Source organism: Fundulus heteroclitus, unplaced genomic scaffold (assembly GCF_011125445.2).
Source record: "Fundulus heteroclitus isolate FHET01 unplaced genomic scaffold, MU-UCD_Fhet_4.1 scaffold_47, whole genome shotgun sequence".
Lineage (NCBI taxonomy): Eukaryota > Metazoa > Chordata > Actinopteri > Cyprinodontiformes > Fundulidae > Fundulus > Fundulus heteroclitus.
The window spans coordinates 803,384-819,483 of record NW_023396890.1 but is presented as its reverse complement, the minus strand read 5'-3'; the positions used below and the strand labels follow the sequence as shown (position 1 = coordinate 819,483).

The 16,100-nt window shown below is 40.9% G+C and overlaps 1 protein-coding gene across 3 annotated transcripts in view; it reads right to left on the bottom strand.

Moving 5' to 3' along the window:
* Window positions 1-5,002: 5,002 nt before the first annotated feature.
* rhbdl1 (rhomboid, veinlet-like 1 (Drosophila)) overlaps window positions 5,003-16,100 on the bottom strand; it is a 67,352-nt gene continuing 56,254 nt past the window's right edge. For all 3 annotated transcript variants that reach the window (XM_012863104.3, XM_021316834.2, XM_021316836.2), the window contains exons 6-8: window positions 13,871-13,971; window positions 8,745-8,805; window positions 5,003-6,190 (exon numbers count right to left, since the gene is read on the bottom strand). In XM_012863104.3, coding sequence (XP_012718558.1) covers window positions 5,919-6,190; window positions 8,745-8,805; window positions 13,871-13,971 — 434 coding nt within the window. In that variant the 3' untranslated portion in view covers window positions 5,003-5,918. The remainder of the gene's footprint in view (window positions 6,191-8,744; window positions 8,806-13,870; window positions 13,972-16,100) is intronic.

The following is a 16,100-nucleotide window of genomic DNA, read 5'->3' as shown; positions in this document are numbered from 1 at the left end:
AAGTTGTGGACCAAGTTATTATTTTTAAAAGTCCAGAACAGAATGGCTAAATAAATAGAATCCCAAACGTATTGAAATTCATGCTGATAAAGAGTGTATGCATGCTTCTTCATCATTTACCTGGTAAAACCTGTAAAGGAAAACCAATAGCAGCAGCGCGATGTGGCCACAGTATTATTCTTTATTTATATTGTTTCTAAATTAAAGCAAAGTACAATGAACAGTACAAAATAAAACAAAATATATTCATATATATACAATATAAAATGGTTCCATTCAGAACATTTAAAAAGTACAATAGTATGTGAAGTAATTCATGAGGACTTGAATATAAATTATCCACATTTTAGTTTTAGATTTGCTTTAGTTTTGTCTTGACCCAGAGAAAAATAGCTTTTTTTTTTCTTTTTTTTTTTGTAAACGCTGTTTTGGCACGACCTCTTCTCTGGTCTGAGAGATTGAGTCTCGTTAGCTTGGCACCATTTTATCGATACAAGAAAGCAGCTCATGAAAAACTACCACAGCAGCACAGGTATGACTTCTGTCAGTCTAATCTCAGTTTTAGAAATCACCTGCAAGGTGTTTTTTTTTTTTATCTTATTCTTGCATGGCTGCAAGTTGCTCAGTTTTTGTGAACGTGTGAATAATCTGCAGCAAAGCCAGAAACTGGAAAAGGAAGATGTTGCAAAGTGGAAACGCTTCTCTAGCTTAAAAGAAATCAAGAGTTTCTTGTTTTTTATGTCGATGCTTAGCTTCTGATCCAACGTGTGTTCAAATGAGAAACTGTGGTGCATGTTTTTGGTGCTATTACCCAGATAAATGTGGGAAATGCGGCTTAAAAATCAGCACTTTTTGGTGCCCTTGATGAAAAAAGTTAAAGAAAGCCAGATTGTAAATGTAAAATAAAAAAAAAAAAGTAAGCAGCAGCCTGCTTTGTTTGCACAGTCCTGCACTGAGAGTTCCCTAAATCTAAGAACTAAACACCAAGAAAAAGGCAACCTGGCGGGGCTTGTTGGCACAGAGCAGCTACAGATGTCAGCACTACGGCTCGGTTCTCTGACAGATTCTGTACAGGATGACGGAGAACGCCTCGTACAGCAAACCGCCTCCTGCTTAGTCCTGGGCTTTTATACAACAAGGCATCAGACATATTAGGACAGTGGGTTTGGCAACTGGAAATGAAACAGAGTAACTTTTTGCAGACAGCAACAGAGCGTCTGCTTATGCCAAAAAAAATGGGTCACGCTGCATTTTGAATGAGAACAGCACAGATGTTTCACAAAACAGATCAAAAAGATAATAAGAGCAGGAGCCGCTGGATAACCGTGTGTGAACTAATGAGCCAGCTATTAACGCCCCTTCCACTGTCCGTTAGGTAAACAAGCCTCCGAGCAACAACTAAAGGCACCCAAACCGTTCGGGTGCATCGTTTTTCCACCAGCCAGTGAGGCATCACAGGCTAATCAAGCGGCTCGTCCCTTCCTGTGCCTCAGCACCGCTACGCTAACGCAGACAAAGAGGCCTCGGAAAGTTTAGCACAAAGCGAGAACTTGTATTTAGCATTTAGCACCGTCCAGATTACAGAGTCGCGTCTGATCGGGGTCAATGTTCACTTAAACTGCTGCACTGCAAAAACAGAACTAAAAATAAGTAAAATTTTCTTGAAATTAGTGTATTTGTCCTTGATTTTGAGCAGGCAAATAAGATTATCTGCCAATGGAAAGAGTAATGTTACCCCTAAAATAAGATAATTAGATATAATGCACTTGAAATAAGTTGATGGAGATGAGTTCTTCCTATTTTAAGTGCAAAAATCCAATTGGCAGATTATCTTATTTACCTGCTCAAATAAAGGACAAATACACTAATTTCAAGAAGATTTTAACTTATTTTAGTTCTGTTTTTGCGGTGTGTCTACTGCAGATGAAATACTGACAACTAGTAAGTGCTCCACAGAACCCCGCTTCAAAGATCCAGGACTGTCATGAATCTGTGCAGACGCATGTCAGTCGAAGGTGAGCTCTTATTTATTTACGGATGCGTAAATAGATAAAGTTCTGCACTCACTTTCTCACGTCTGTCGCTGAAACTTAAACAAACGTCTCCACTTCCAGCTGTAAGGGCGACAGCTACTTAAAGGCCTTAGTTCCAGGAGGGCCTGGATTCACAGTTAATGTGCTCCACAACAGCAGATCCATTTACTAGCCCTTTTTTTTTCTGCCCCAAACCCTCAGAAAATTAAAGAGCAACATTAACCTCTCTCAGGCGTCCTCTTTCATCTTCATTACAGGCTAACAGGGTACGTATGCATTATTCACCAACAGACCGTGACTACGCTAAGGATTAGTGTAATATTTCCTGATACAAGTTTCCATCAAGGATGCATCGCTGCCAAATATTGGCAGACCTCTTCTTGTTGAGATTGATCCGAAAATGGCTTATTTGTAGCTATTTCATGCTCATCTCCCTCTTTTAATGAGAAACCTTCCATCACTGCTGACAGGTTCACGCAGAAGCAAATGCTGCTAAAAACCAGTCCCCACAAAAATCCCCCTAGGCAGCCTTTGGACTCAATTATTGACTGAAAAATAGAAAGTAGCATTGAGTAACTGCTATCCAGAAGCCTGAAACCTCGTCCATAGTTTGTTGTTAGCGGAGCTGCAGCGAGGCCTCCGCTCTCTGCAGGGCGAAGGGACGACCTGGAGGTGTGGCCGCTTGCAAAACAACGCCGTAACGACTACTTATAAACAGGAAGTCAAATAAAAACCATGACTTTAGCTACAAGAAAACATCTCAAACAGTCCAGAGGTTCACAAATTAACAAACTGAATGCATTTCACATCGTTTATGACCAAACATACACACACTCGCACATTTCTACAAAGTCATTTCAGCAGTTTTTGAACCAATATCTGTCCTCATCAGCTACACGAAGGGCAAATACGTCCCACAATACAATTAGCGTGTGGGATAATTTAGATAATTATTTTATTTGTCTGGACTGGAAAGGAAAACAATTAAATGAATAAATCCATTCATTATTATTTAAATGAGTCAAATGGCTGTAAAGAGTTGAATGTGGGAATCAATAAATGAAACGATTAACTCATATATTACAATCATATATAATTACTTCGGTTTTTATTTGGATTGTGCCATGAAATAATTTAAACGGTGGTTAGTCCCACCCACTGAAGGTTGAAGTTGCTGTAACTAAGAAATTAATTAATCACCTAAATGTATTTTTGCAAACTTCAAATGCGATAAAAACAATGAAATCATTGTTTTCTGCTGTTAATTTTCTTAGTTTATCTAATAAATTCTAGACACATTTAAATAACTATGAATGCATTTATTTGTGTGCATTTCCAATTCATATAACATCTTTAACATGAATAATTATTAATTCATATACTACATGTTGACCCCCTTGACCTCCATATGTAGGGACACAAGGTGCCACAATCCAACTAATAATAAACATTAATATTATTTATTGTAAATAAATACTAAACAATTATTTTATGTAATGAATTAAATAACATTGGAACAAAGAAACATATCCATAATTAATAATAGGATCAATGAGTTATAGGACCAAAATAATATATAAAAGATTGGGCTTTCATAATGTGAAAATCATGTTTAATATATTTTTCTATTTGCAATAATTTTCAAACCAGAACATCCAAACCTGTCCACCCATCAAATTAGTGTCTATGATTAAATAATTATAATTACGGAACTGCATCAATGCCTATTTATGATAGGAAACGCAATCATATTTTTTCCCTCTTAATTATCTTTAATCTGTTATGTGCCTTATAATATATTAGCCCACATAAATAACGAGGAATAGATTTATTTATTTAATCTGTTAAATTCTAATTTCATTTAACCTCTGACATAAAGAAATAATTATTTCATAACTCCCATATGAAACTGTGGCACTTTTGACCCTCCATACTGTTAGTCTTTCCTATGGCTTATTATATAAAGCACTGACTAAAGATTTATAAAATCTCATTGGTGGTTGCCTAATAAACCAGCCTCCCTATTTTTGATCAAAGCAATGCAGGATTTATCAGGACAATCATACCAGTTATTTTTGCACCATTTGAAATTTCTCCTCCATTTCCCTTCAAAGGAGGAAAATACAGATAAATATCGTCTTAAGAACATACAGTATACACATCCACTATCAAAGGAAAAACAGGGACAACAGAATAACACCTTTGTTTTTAGTTTTTTTTTTTTCTTTACAGTTACATTCCTTTACAAATGTATACAGTCCCTAAGAAGAAGGAGAAACTGAGGTATTAACTTGGGCCCGGCGCTCAGATGCCTGCAGGTCAGAGGTCAGGCGTCTTGGCGCCTCGCTGTTCAGTTCTGGCGGGAGCGAAAGCGGCTCGTTTGGACGCGCCTTGTCGTCGTTTCGCTCACGCTGATCGGCAGAATCAGGCAGCGGTTATCGGAGAACCGCGTGTGTGTGTCGTGTTAAAACCGCAGAGCATGACACGGCGTTTTTTTTACACGCCGCGCTGAGCGGGTACAGACCCGCGGCGGAGAAACGTCCGGCTTCTTCTCTTCTGTCTCACAGTCGCTTTTCTCTTTGTGTGTCTGCGTGCGAAAACTATTTTCTGCGTCCACAGTGTAGGTGTCATGACAAAGAAAAACAAAAATGCAGAAATATGTTGTCTGGATGAAATCGTAAAGCGAACTAAGGGATGTTTTTTTTTTTAGTCTTCACCTTTATCTGGTGACACCGATGCTTTGAGGTTGCACTGCAAAAACGGAACTAAAAATAAGTTAATTGTTCTTTAAATTAGTGTATTTTTCCTTGATTTGAGCAGGTAAATAAGATGATCGGACAATAGAATAAGATTTTTGCACTTAAAATAGGAACAATTCATCTCCATCATCTTATTTCAATTGCAATATATCTAATTATCTTACTTTAGCGGTTAAAATACTCATTCCATTGGCAGATAATCTTATCTACCTGCTCAAATCAAGGATAAAAACACACATTTGAAGAACATTTTACTTATTTTTAGATCCGTTTTTGCAGTGTGGACCTGCTGATTAGAAAATCTGCAGAAAATCTGACCAATTTGAATTTTTTTCTGGAAATATAACCCATTAAAGAGAGAGAAAAAAAATGTGCCGGAGTTCCTTTTCATAGAGGTAGAAGAGAATGAAGGAATTATGAGAGCTTTCTGATGAAGAAACAACCGATCGTTAAGGATCTGACCAATCAGAACCAACCCAGGGAAAACTGGCCTGGTTCCATTCTGCTGTCGCGTCGCTAACGTTTAGGTTTTAAATAAACTAAGAGATCAAAGGTAAAACTTTTCACTCCCCTGTTTGGATGCTTGTTTTTAGTTTGGCGACAGCAGGCCTCCCTAACGTGTGACACCACCGCTGGCTTTGGCTTCAATGTGGCCCTCAGGGATAAAAATCTGCAGATCTGGTTTGTGGTTTCTGGCTCCAGCGGTCGGTCCTAAAGCAAAGTCTGACTCCTGTCATTTTAAGGAGCACTGCCTATTAAGCAGAATAACAATTATTTCTTTTTTTTCCCCCCACCAGAGGCACATATGATGATGTCAGCATCTTCTTTGCATGAATGGCGTAAGAAAAACAAAAGATGGGTTGACGTGGTTCTGGTTATATTTATATAAAAAAAGGACAAGAATGCTCCTCAAAATGGTTCCGAGGAACTTTCACCTGTACTTGTTGCTACTGTAATCCCTCTTTAATAAAAGAGAAACATCTCTTTGATCTGCAAAGTGTCTGTAAAAAAAACTATTCTGGTCGGATTTGTAGTTTGAATCATCTCATTTTGGGCGAAACTTTGGAGGAGATCGAGAGAAAAAGGGAAAGCAGTGGGGAGGGTGTGGGGGGGCGGGGGCCCATCATCAGGGGGGAGGCGGTATCTGCACCCCCAGGAGCTCATAGGCGAAGATGTTCCAGAAGATGGCGAAGAGGAGGAAGGTGATGAAGGAGAAGACGATGACCCACCAGGAGCACTGCTTCTGCAGGCTCTCCTCGTAGCTGCGCAGGATGAGCAGCCCCATGCTGATGCCGACCACGGCCCCCGACAGGTGAGCCATGAAGCTGGGCTGGGGCCCCGAGGAGGGCAGCGGCGGCGAGAAGCGGAGCCAGACTGCGCGGCCCACCTCTGAACTCACTGCAGAGCAGAGAAGAAGAATCAGACAAGAGTTGTTGGTGGGTCACAGACGCTGAGCGAGATTCTAATAAATAAGTTAATGCTGGTTATGCGTCGGGCTGGACGACATTGAAAAAAAAAGCAGATCGATAAAATAGCGACCTATTTTTAGATAGAGACACAAACTGAATTTAAACTCAACCCTTTATTCAACCAATGTTTCAGCAAAACAGCAAGTTTTTATAAAAAGAAAAAAGAACGCATGCTCTCTGAACTCTCTGAAGGGGGCGGAGCTTGGTTCCTGGTTCTGCGTTGTGATTGGTTGGGAGGATGTAATGACTGTAATATTAACATACATGGCAATTACGCAAAAAGAACAAAAAACTGTTATTCTATTGAACTTTTCATTGACCCTTATTTTCTATCATCGATATAAATTGTTATTGTTATTCTCCAGTCCTTTTCTTTTTATACGTCTCCGTTTTAAAAAAGAAAACATGAAGGATAGACATAGAAACTAGGGCTGAACAATTAATCGGATTTTCAATATAATCGCGATTTAAAAAAACCCAATTTCCAAATCGCAGAGTCTGCAATTTTTGGCTATGTAACAATTAGGGAATCAGACACGTCCATTAGGTGTTGGTAAAATGTTTAAAGTAGGTTTGCCTCCACATGGAAGGGAAGACAGTTGCAGCAGTGAGATATTCTAATTTATTACTTGTTTTAGAGTTTATATAATCATACATAGCATTAAGTACAGGTCAATCAGTTTAATACATAGACTTGCTTGTTGGTTGCACTTTATGTTCAACAAGGATTGACGTCCAAATCAACTAAAAGCTGTTTTCTTGAATAATATTCTGATTAATAGAAACATTCAAAGTTCTTGTTTTAAATAGTCCTTGTTTACAAACATCTTTATTTATAAGCCATTTTTGTTGCTTGTTGTTAATGCAGAGAAAAGTCAAAATTGCAATTTTGGTTGAAATATATTGTAGGCAGAACGCAATAATTTCTGCTCTGAGTTTAGATGCTGTGAGTCTTTTAGCAACTAATCTGCACAGCGAGGAAACAAAATGATTTGTTGTTTGTATATGTTTAAAAAAGACATGATAAATTAAACTGGGGGAAAAAAATCGCATTAAATCGCAATATTAAGAAAAAAAAAATCGCAATTAGATTATTTGCCAAAATCGTTCAGCCCTAATAGAAACCTACAACGGTGGTCCATTTTAGTAAAAAGAGCAGACGCGGGAGATGCAACGTTTTAGTATTTTACTTTTCCTATCTTCCTTTCCTCTAACAAACGTTCTATGTTGAAACAAAGCTAAGAGCTAAACCACACTGACCAGGCTTCCCTTCTACGAGCAGCAACAGGTACCTTCCACACTAACCGGCACTCCTGGTGCTGATGTGCAGCTTCACCGCTGGCTGCAGTGCTTTTGTACTGCGCTGAAAAATAAACAGCCAAATCTAACCTGTTATCTGAGTCCATTTGTTAGGACTACAGTCAGAAATGACTGTTTTTCACTACACCAGTCCTGCTACGCTCCTTGTTTTGGATCACAGGACCTCCACTGTACTTAGCAGTGGGCATGAGGGGCTCTTTCCTTGCTTTCACGCCATAATCACCTCTTGTTTCTTTAGGAAGGTTTGCCTTTGAGTAATTCTGCTCCCACGTACTGAGAACCATGTTCTCAGACGGTACGGCGGTTTTTTTTTATCTTTACAGTTTAGATGTTGGCTTTTCCAGCTAAAAGACGGCTGCAGGAGGATTTTAAATGTCTCTGTATCTTAAAAACAACAACAACTCAGCCCTGATTTTTGTTTGCTCGCTCCAGCTTCACCAGACGTCCCTTTGGCTGAACAAAGGCTTTAGCAGATAAGACGATGCTTCAGTTTTGCACTGCAGAGAAAAGTGTCAGACTTTATTTTGGACTATCCGTCGGCTGTTTGCGAAACAGCGAAGAAAAATCTAACATCCCAGCAGGGTTTGGGGGCGGCAGGCAGCGGCCAGATGGAGGGAACATATTGCGTCGCAGAGTTTCGGCCCTCGTGTGGACAAACGGGACAAAATGTAGGCCCGGTACGTCCAGCCGGCTCCACCTCTCACTATAAGCACTGCAAAAAGAGAACTAGAAATAAGTAAAATTTTCTTGAAATGAATGTATTTGTCCTTGATTTGAGCAGGTAAATAAGATTATTTGCCAATGGAATTAGTATTTTTACCCATAAAATAAGACAATTAGACATACTGCACTTGAAATAAGACAATGGAGATGAGTTGTTCCTATTTTAAGTTCAAAAATCTTATTCCATTGGCAAATAATCTTATTTACCTGCTCAAATTAAGGAAAAATCCTCTCATTTCAAGAAATAATTTCTTATTTAGAGTTCTATTTTTGCAGTGAGCCTCTAATCCTCATAGTTTAGGTAATAGATTGTTGTCTTAATACATGCAAGATGTTTTTTTTTTTCATGCAGGCGGCAACAACAACAACAGAAAAAGCCTGAACCTGTAGTAACCTGTAGTAAAGAGAGAGAAGAGGAAGAGTAAATGCAGAGAACTTACTGCAAACCAGTGCAAGGATCATGCGGAGCAGCTTGTATGGACAGCGCATCCCGGCCCAGTTCTGCAACACAAAGCACAAAAAAAAAAAAAAAAAAAAAAGAGGTCAGTGCAGAGCTATGAACCCAAACTAACAGAAACAACCCTCCATCTTTCTCACGCACATACGAGAGAGAAGGAAGCACTGAAACAAGAAGAAAAAGCTGATTATTCTCCTCTGCACTCCCTGGTTCCGCTCCAGCGTTGTGGGACTGAGAGCTTCCACAGGAAACGGATAATAACCGCCGTGATTCTCTATAATGAGAAGCCTTTTTAAAACCTGCGTGTCACAGGATGAACAGTCACAGAGATCCGACTCTTCCCGGGAATGTGACCCGGTACCGGCGTTTCTCCTCTTCTAATCACACCGGGGTTTAAAATAAAGAGAGAAATATAAAAACGTTGCTGTGGCCATTCGTTAGGAACAGGAGAGGAATGGCAGGGCGAAAGTGTTTTATTAAAGGACGGACATAGAAGGTGACCTGAGGGGAAAACGACCAGAGGCACGACGCAACGACGTGATTGGCTGACGGGACAGAAGAGGATCTGTGGAGGAATCCGACACGTCCAGACGAGGCGCAGGATCAGGAGAGGCTGGGGACAGACGGAGTCCTCTCCCCGCTGACCGGTGCCTCTCAGGAAGGATGTGGGAAAAGTCAAAGATTTTAGTGCAGCGGCATAACTTCACCGTAAAATTTCAGGAAAAAAGATCCAACTTTTTCCATTTATTCAGTGATGTAAAAGGTGATTTTTCCACAGTTTTGCTATTAACCTTCGTAACTCGTTCATTTTCCCATCCTCCCAGGGCGTCGTCCTTTAACAGGACGCTTTACTTCCAGTCTCATGTTAATGAGATCGCTTAATTTCATCTCAGGAATATTAACCGACTTTGCCTTCCCTAACCCCCCCCCACACAGCTGCCATTCTCGTCAAACGTCTCGTTCCTTCACATCCTGATTACTGCAGTTCCCTCCTGTATGTCTCCTCCATAAAACTATCAAACTCCTTCAAAATGCAGCACCAGAACCCCGTCCTTTCACCACATCCTGTCTATCGCATTCAGTTCAAAATTCAGCTTTTTACCTTCAAATCCCTCCACAACCTCTTTCTGAACTCCTTCATGTCCCCGCACGCTGCTGCTCCCTCAGGTCCTCCTCCTCCATCCATCTCACCGCCCCTCCTGCCCGTCTCAGAACCACAGGAAGCAGAACCTTCAGCCGCTCTGGACCTCACTTCCTCCTCATCTTTGCAACTCTCAATCACTTTCTGTTTTTCAAAGCTAGTTTCTAGTTTTATTGATTGTTTGGATAATGTTTTTTTCTGTCATAGTTGTGTTTTATTTCTCTCTTTGTACGGTGACCTTGTGTTACTTGAAAGGCGCCCTGAAATAAAACTAATTATTGTTATTATTATTATGCTAGTGAAGATTCTCAGTCATCCAGGTCATTGGCATTCCAAAAAAAAAGTAAAAAACAAAGCAACTGGACTTGTTTTCCGTAGTTGAAGACGTTTCGCTTCCTCTCCAGGAAGCTTTCTCAATTCAAAAAGTCTGGAGTAATGTGGAGTAACAAGCTTTATACCACTGCCCAAACAAAGGCCTCATAATGGCTTAGATAACATGCAGATTCAACAGAAACAGGTCCACCCCTTAGTAATGGGCGGTCGTTAAAGACATTAAGCCAGCAGATTGGACCAAAACTGGTCCACTCCTCTGTAACGAGGAGTCGTTAAGGTCGTTATTGGCTTGGCTTAAAGGAACAATGTTTTAATCACCTGGATGAGGGTGAGAGTTAAGTTGACGATTGGCTGGAATTAATCCTATAGCTGTATTGTAAGTTTTTGAAAGTTGGAACCTAAGACCTCCTCCTCTGTTTAAGGTTGGTTTTTCTCTCTTAACGTAGATGGCTTCCTTCACACCCTTCACACATGTTATTATTATTATTATTATTATTATGATTAATGGTGCCCCTGTTGTTAAAATCAAACCTGCTTTAAACAGGATCACATTATCAGACCACACAAACGCAGATCTTTGGTCGTCCCGCTCTGGATCATCCAGCAGGTGTTCTCCAGGGTTGAGGTCCTGGTGTGGAGTCATCTAAGGAAGATGGTTGACTTTGTGTTGATTTGGCCACATTTTCCCCAATTTCCTCCACTGAGAGATCCAGTGATGGCTAGTTTTCACCTCTCTGACAGAATCCAAAAAGAAACCGGCCCACAGCATCACAGGACCGCCACCGTGTCCGACAGTGGGCATGAGGTACGTTTCCTAATATTCCCGGCCTCCACGCCAGACCCAACTGCAGTTGCCAGTAAGTCGGTTCCGGTCTCATCTGGCTAAAACACACGGTTCCAGTTAAAGATCCACATTGTTCTGTGTTTAATGACATGGAGGAAAAAAAGCTTATTTCTGGCATCAATCGTGAGTTCTTGCTCCCCGCTGCCATGCCTGGTTTTCCGTCGCCTTATTCCTCTGTTTGGCAAAATCTCCAGATCCTGTGCTTCCTGCCACAGTGCAAAAAGGGAACTAAAAGCAAGTCAAATTTTCTTTATTATTGTATTTTTCCTTGATTTGAGCAGGTAAATAAGACTATTTGCCAATGGAATAAGATTTTTGCACTTGAAATAAGATGGTAGAGGTCAGTTGTTCCTATTTTAAGTGCAGGATATCTGATTATCTTATTTTAGGCATTAAAATACTCATTCCATTGGCAGATAATCTTATTTTTCAAGGAAAAATACACTTTTTAAGATCATTTTACTAACTTTTAATTCCCTTTTTGCTGTGCAGAACTCCTTGTGTAAGACAATTTTATACGTTTTTCTTTTTATTATTGCATTTATTTTTGCCACTACTATACTTTGTGCTTGGGTCCTCCTTAATACCTTTTCATGACGCTTAGTCATTGGTATTTTTGCTGTTTCACATTTTTTTTTTTGTATTTGCTGATATTTCTTTTATATGTCTATTGCATCGTTGTCATGCATTTGATTTATTTTGGTTGCATTTTAGTTTGTAAAGATTTCCAGCATAAGTTGCTGGAAATGAGATAAATAAAATAAACCTGATCTTGATCCTGGAAAGGGTCTAAATCAATTTAAAGCAATGCTAGAAAACAATTGTTTCTGAAAACCATTTCTGCCACTAAATAAATCCAAATTAAATAATGGATTTCTGCTTTCAGGTGTGCACTGCAAAAAGGGAGGTAATAGTTCATCTCCTTCGTCTTATTTGAAGTGCAGGATATCTAATTATCTAATTATTATTGATTGCAAAAATATTATTCCATTGGCAAATAGTCTTATTTACCTGCTCAAATCAAGGAAAAATACACTCAATTCAAGAAATTTTTACTTATTTTTAGTTCCCTTTTTGCAGTGTGAGAATGGGGTACCGCGCACGTGACGTCACCGTCTCAAGAGCAACGCCCCTTTTGCCGCTTAGGTAGGGCATACAGGAGAGAAAGCACGGATAACCCAGCTATTACAAGCGCTACAGAACCAGCGATATGACCGACTTTACAGCCGTTAAACTTTCCCAAGACGATGTCCCAGGCACACGGATTACTGGTCGATCTGTCGAAGAACACACCAACCTTCAGCTCAAACGATGGCTTGAGGTTCGAGGGCTTAAAACGACCTGAAAACTGGCCGAGTTGATGAACGGTAAGCTTTGTTTTTTTTTCCTGCGCGGCGATCATGGCAGCGTCGGCCGTTTTTTTTTTTTTGTTGTTGTTTGCAATCACCGTCCAGGAATGGGTATATGTTTAATGTTTGTCTCATTTGAAATGTTTTTAAGTAAGCTATCCTGGTAGCAGGCTATCATGTTAGCGCCTGCTACCATGATAGCCTATATGCTATCATGGTAGCAGGCGCTACTTTATTAACATGTCGGCCACCAAAATACTCTTACCTTGACTTGATGTCGCTGGAATTGGGTCAGGATGTTCTTCGGTTGTGCCCTTTCCTCCGACAAAATGCTTGCTACATATGTACGTGAATTTGGTAACTTTTTCCGGGTTGAACTGTTGTGTAGGCCGACCGCCCCGGTGTACCCAGCGCACACATTTCTCCTTGGCAGTCTTGAAGAAAACATCCTTCATATGCGGCCGATCAGCGTAACTCGAGTCGCTGTTGCACGTTCCATAGCAACAATGTTTAAAAACCATGGTCTTAGATTTGGAAAAAGCAGTCGTTTACCGAGTAAAACCTAGGCTAACGCACGTCTCTTTTACAGTAAAACAGCGGCGGGTTTCCGGAGTTTGCCCCACTGCGTACAACGTGATGTGACGTCATCGTGACGTTGTGTTTCTAAAAATAGCTCGCGCGCGGTACGCCATTTGCTGCTGCAATAAAAGTTTAATACATTTCAGTCATGGAGGACGACGCACAACGTTTGGTGAATCAGTTGTGACTCGAGGAGCTTGTCTTGCAGAGAAAACGTCTTTTGACTGAACCGGATGACGCCGCCTGATGACGGTTGGGTTAAAATTTACTGAAAAAATGTCATCATTTACTTTAAGAAAAGGAAAAAAAAGAAAAGAAAAACAAACCGTCATCAGGGCAGAACTTAGAGGCGCTTTCAAGGATTTCCCCGAAACAACAAAAAGCCACGGTGCGTGACGGACCAAGCTGCTACGATCGGCTTTGGGCCCGGCAGCGCGCTGCTGGCGTGTCTGCGGCCTACGGCGATTCGTAGTCGTGAATGTTGAGAGGAGAACGGCAGGAAATCTGCTTTTTGTGCACACTCACAAGCTTCCTTCTCCGTCACAACTCCGGGAATCCTGTTCGCTTAAAGTTGTTAACAAGGCGACAGCAGGAAAAAAACGCCAATGACAAGATGTTGGCCTCTATTACCTCATGACCTTCTCACACGAAGCCCTGGGGAATAAGAACGTATCTGTGGGCTCTGATTGGTGGAAAAAAATCTTCACTTTTACATCTTCCAAAGGAAACATGCAGCAGCGAGGAGCAGAGGATGTCGGCCAGTGGGCGTTTCTGCTCTGAAAGCTTCTCTCAGACCGAACAATGCTGCTGCTGCTGCTGCTGCTGCTGCTGATGATGGTGGTGATGATGATGAGTGCAGTTACCATGACAACGTTGGCCAGATGCGCTGAGCACAGGGCGTAGACCCCCCCGGAGCCCCCCACCACGGGAGCACGCATGTCTGTGATGGACACCGTCAGCGAGCCTGCAGGGACGGACAGAAGAGAGAGAAAGAAGACGAGCGCGTTAGGAGTGTCGACGTGAGAGGAGGAAGAGCGAGTGATGCGGCGTGAGAGGAGGAAGAGCGAGTGATGCGGCGTGTGGCACGGAGGAAAAAAGAGCAAGAACAGCACTCTACGGCGGCGAGGGATGCAAACAACGGCAGAGTCAGATAAGGCTTCGAGTCACCTTCCTGGAAGTGTTGATTTTTCTTTTTTTTTTTTTTTTTTGTCCAAAAAGCCGTGTGCTACATCAGCTGATCTCAACGTGCAATTACAAGGACATCCAGAGTACACAGCACACGCTCAGTCTGCAGGGCGCACATCAGCGTGCAGACAATTACAGTAAAACGGTAAAAAAATAAATAAAAAAACGTGAAGAAGAATACCTCCAGCCTGGATTTTCCATGTGTACACGAGTAAGACCAGAGGAGCACAGACAAGCCTCAGAAAGGAGATTAAAATCCACTCAGAGAGGACTAAAAATGCTCTGGGTTATGCTCGTCTAATTTAGGAACTGCAGATATGGAAGTAAGCGAGGCCGGCGTGATTCAAAGGTCTGCTTATGACAGAGAGAGGCAAACGAATGTAGATTATTGCTCACTTTAATTTAAGCTTACATGAGAAACCTCTACAGGATCAGACGTGAAACAGGAGGAAGAACACGGCTGTGATCAGAAGAAACACCATTCGGCTGATCGGATGTTGGACAAAGTGGACCTGTCGGTTCGTGGCCTTTTGAGGCTGGAGTTTCAGCAGGAATGATGTGAAAGCAGTAATACATTTATTTGTTGGTAGCAGCATTCACTCTGACAACCAACCAACAACCAACTAACAACCAACCTGGTTTACAGACAAAATCCCTCTGCTGATTTAAGGGTTAAACCATTCTGCACTAGACAATTTACTACTAATTTTACCTATAAAGTACCATATTTACATAATACAAATACACATACACACATTCCCACCTATTTTTTTAAATAAATATTTTATCTTTTAAACCTACACCTAAAAAACCCTTAAAACAAACGTGCAAAAGTTCCCCCCCCCCTGCTTTTCCCATGGTCTCTCCCGGAACCTATAAATGGTGTCTGGACCCCCGGGGAAGCATTTGTCCAAACACCCTGGAGAGGACATAGAAAACTAACACTCTGTCTCGTCTCACACTCCAGACAGTACACCTTAGCTCCAAATAACAATTCTTCTTTTCACAGAGCCCACCCCATTTCCCAATGAGAAGCAGCTGTGCAGAGCCTGAACAAAAGGCTACATGCTAATTATTAAAAATATCCAATAAATATTCAACAAATAGTTCAACTTCTTGTGTGCAAATGGTTATTTCTGTGCAAAGTCATGCTTAAAGTGCTGTGCTAAACAAAGTGCTAATTAAGGTGCAAGTTTACAGTGCAAAAGTATTCTTAATGTGCAATACCAGTTACTTTTCCTAAAAACAGTCCCAGTAATGAAGACCTTTTCATTACATGACCGACTTTACACACCGACTTTAACCAACCTTTCCTTCAGGTCACTTCAAAATGTCGCATTTAGGTCAAAGGAAACTAAATAACCTCTTATTCCTCTGATGCTGGGGTCCTCTTCTCTAAAATGCCTGTAAATGCACGTCAAAATGTCTCTTTAATTTATTTATTTACCCTTTATTTATGCAGGTATTGTCATTGATGGGGCCGAGTACAGAGGTGTGTGTCTGGACTGTCTGAGTGATGTGTATGAGGACAGGTAACAGTCCAAGGACGGCTTTATGGATGAAAATGTACCAATGCATGAGTCTATGGATTGATGATGATGGCCAGTTCACCTGAGAACATAAATTACAGTTGTAAGAGATTTATAGCCTGTTATGAACCTTAATGCTCCGTGATAGACAGCCTCCAACACATCACAGTGATCAACAGATGCAGGAAGCTGATTAAGAAGAGATTCCTCCTTTAGGGGTTAAAACACTCATTCCATTAGCAAATAATCTTACCTGCTCAAATCAAGGAGAAATGCACTAATTTCAAGACAATTGTACTTACTTTTAGTTCCCTTTTTGTAGTGTATCGACATCGTTTACACAAATAGAAAACAGAGTTGGACCTAAAACGGAACCCTG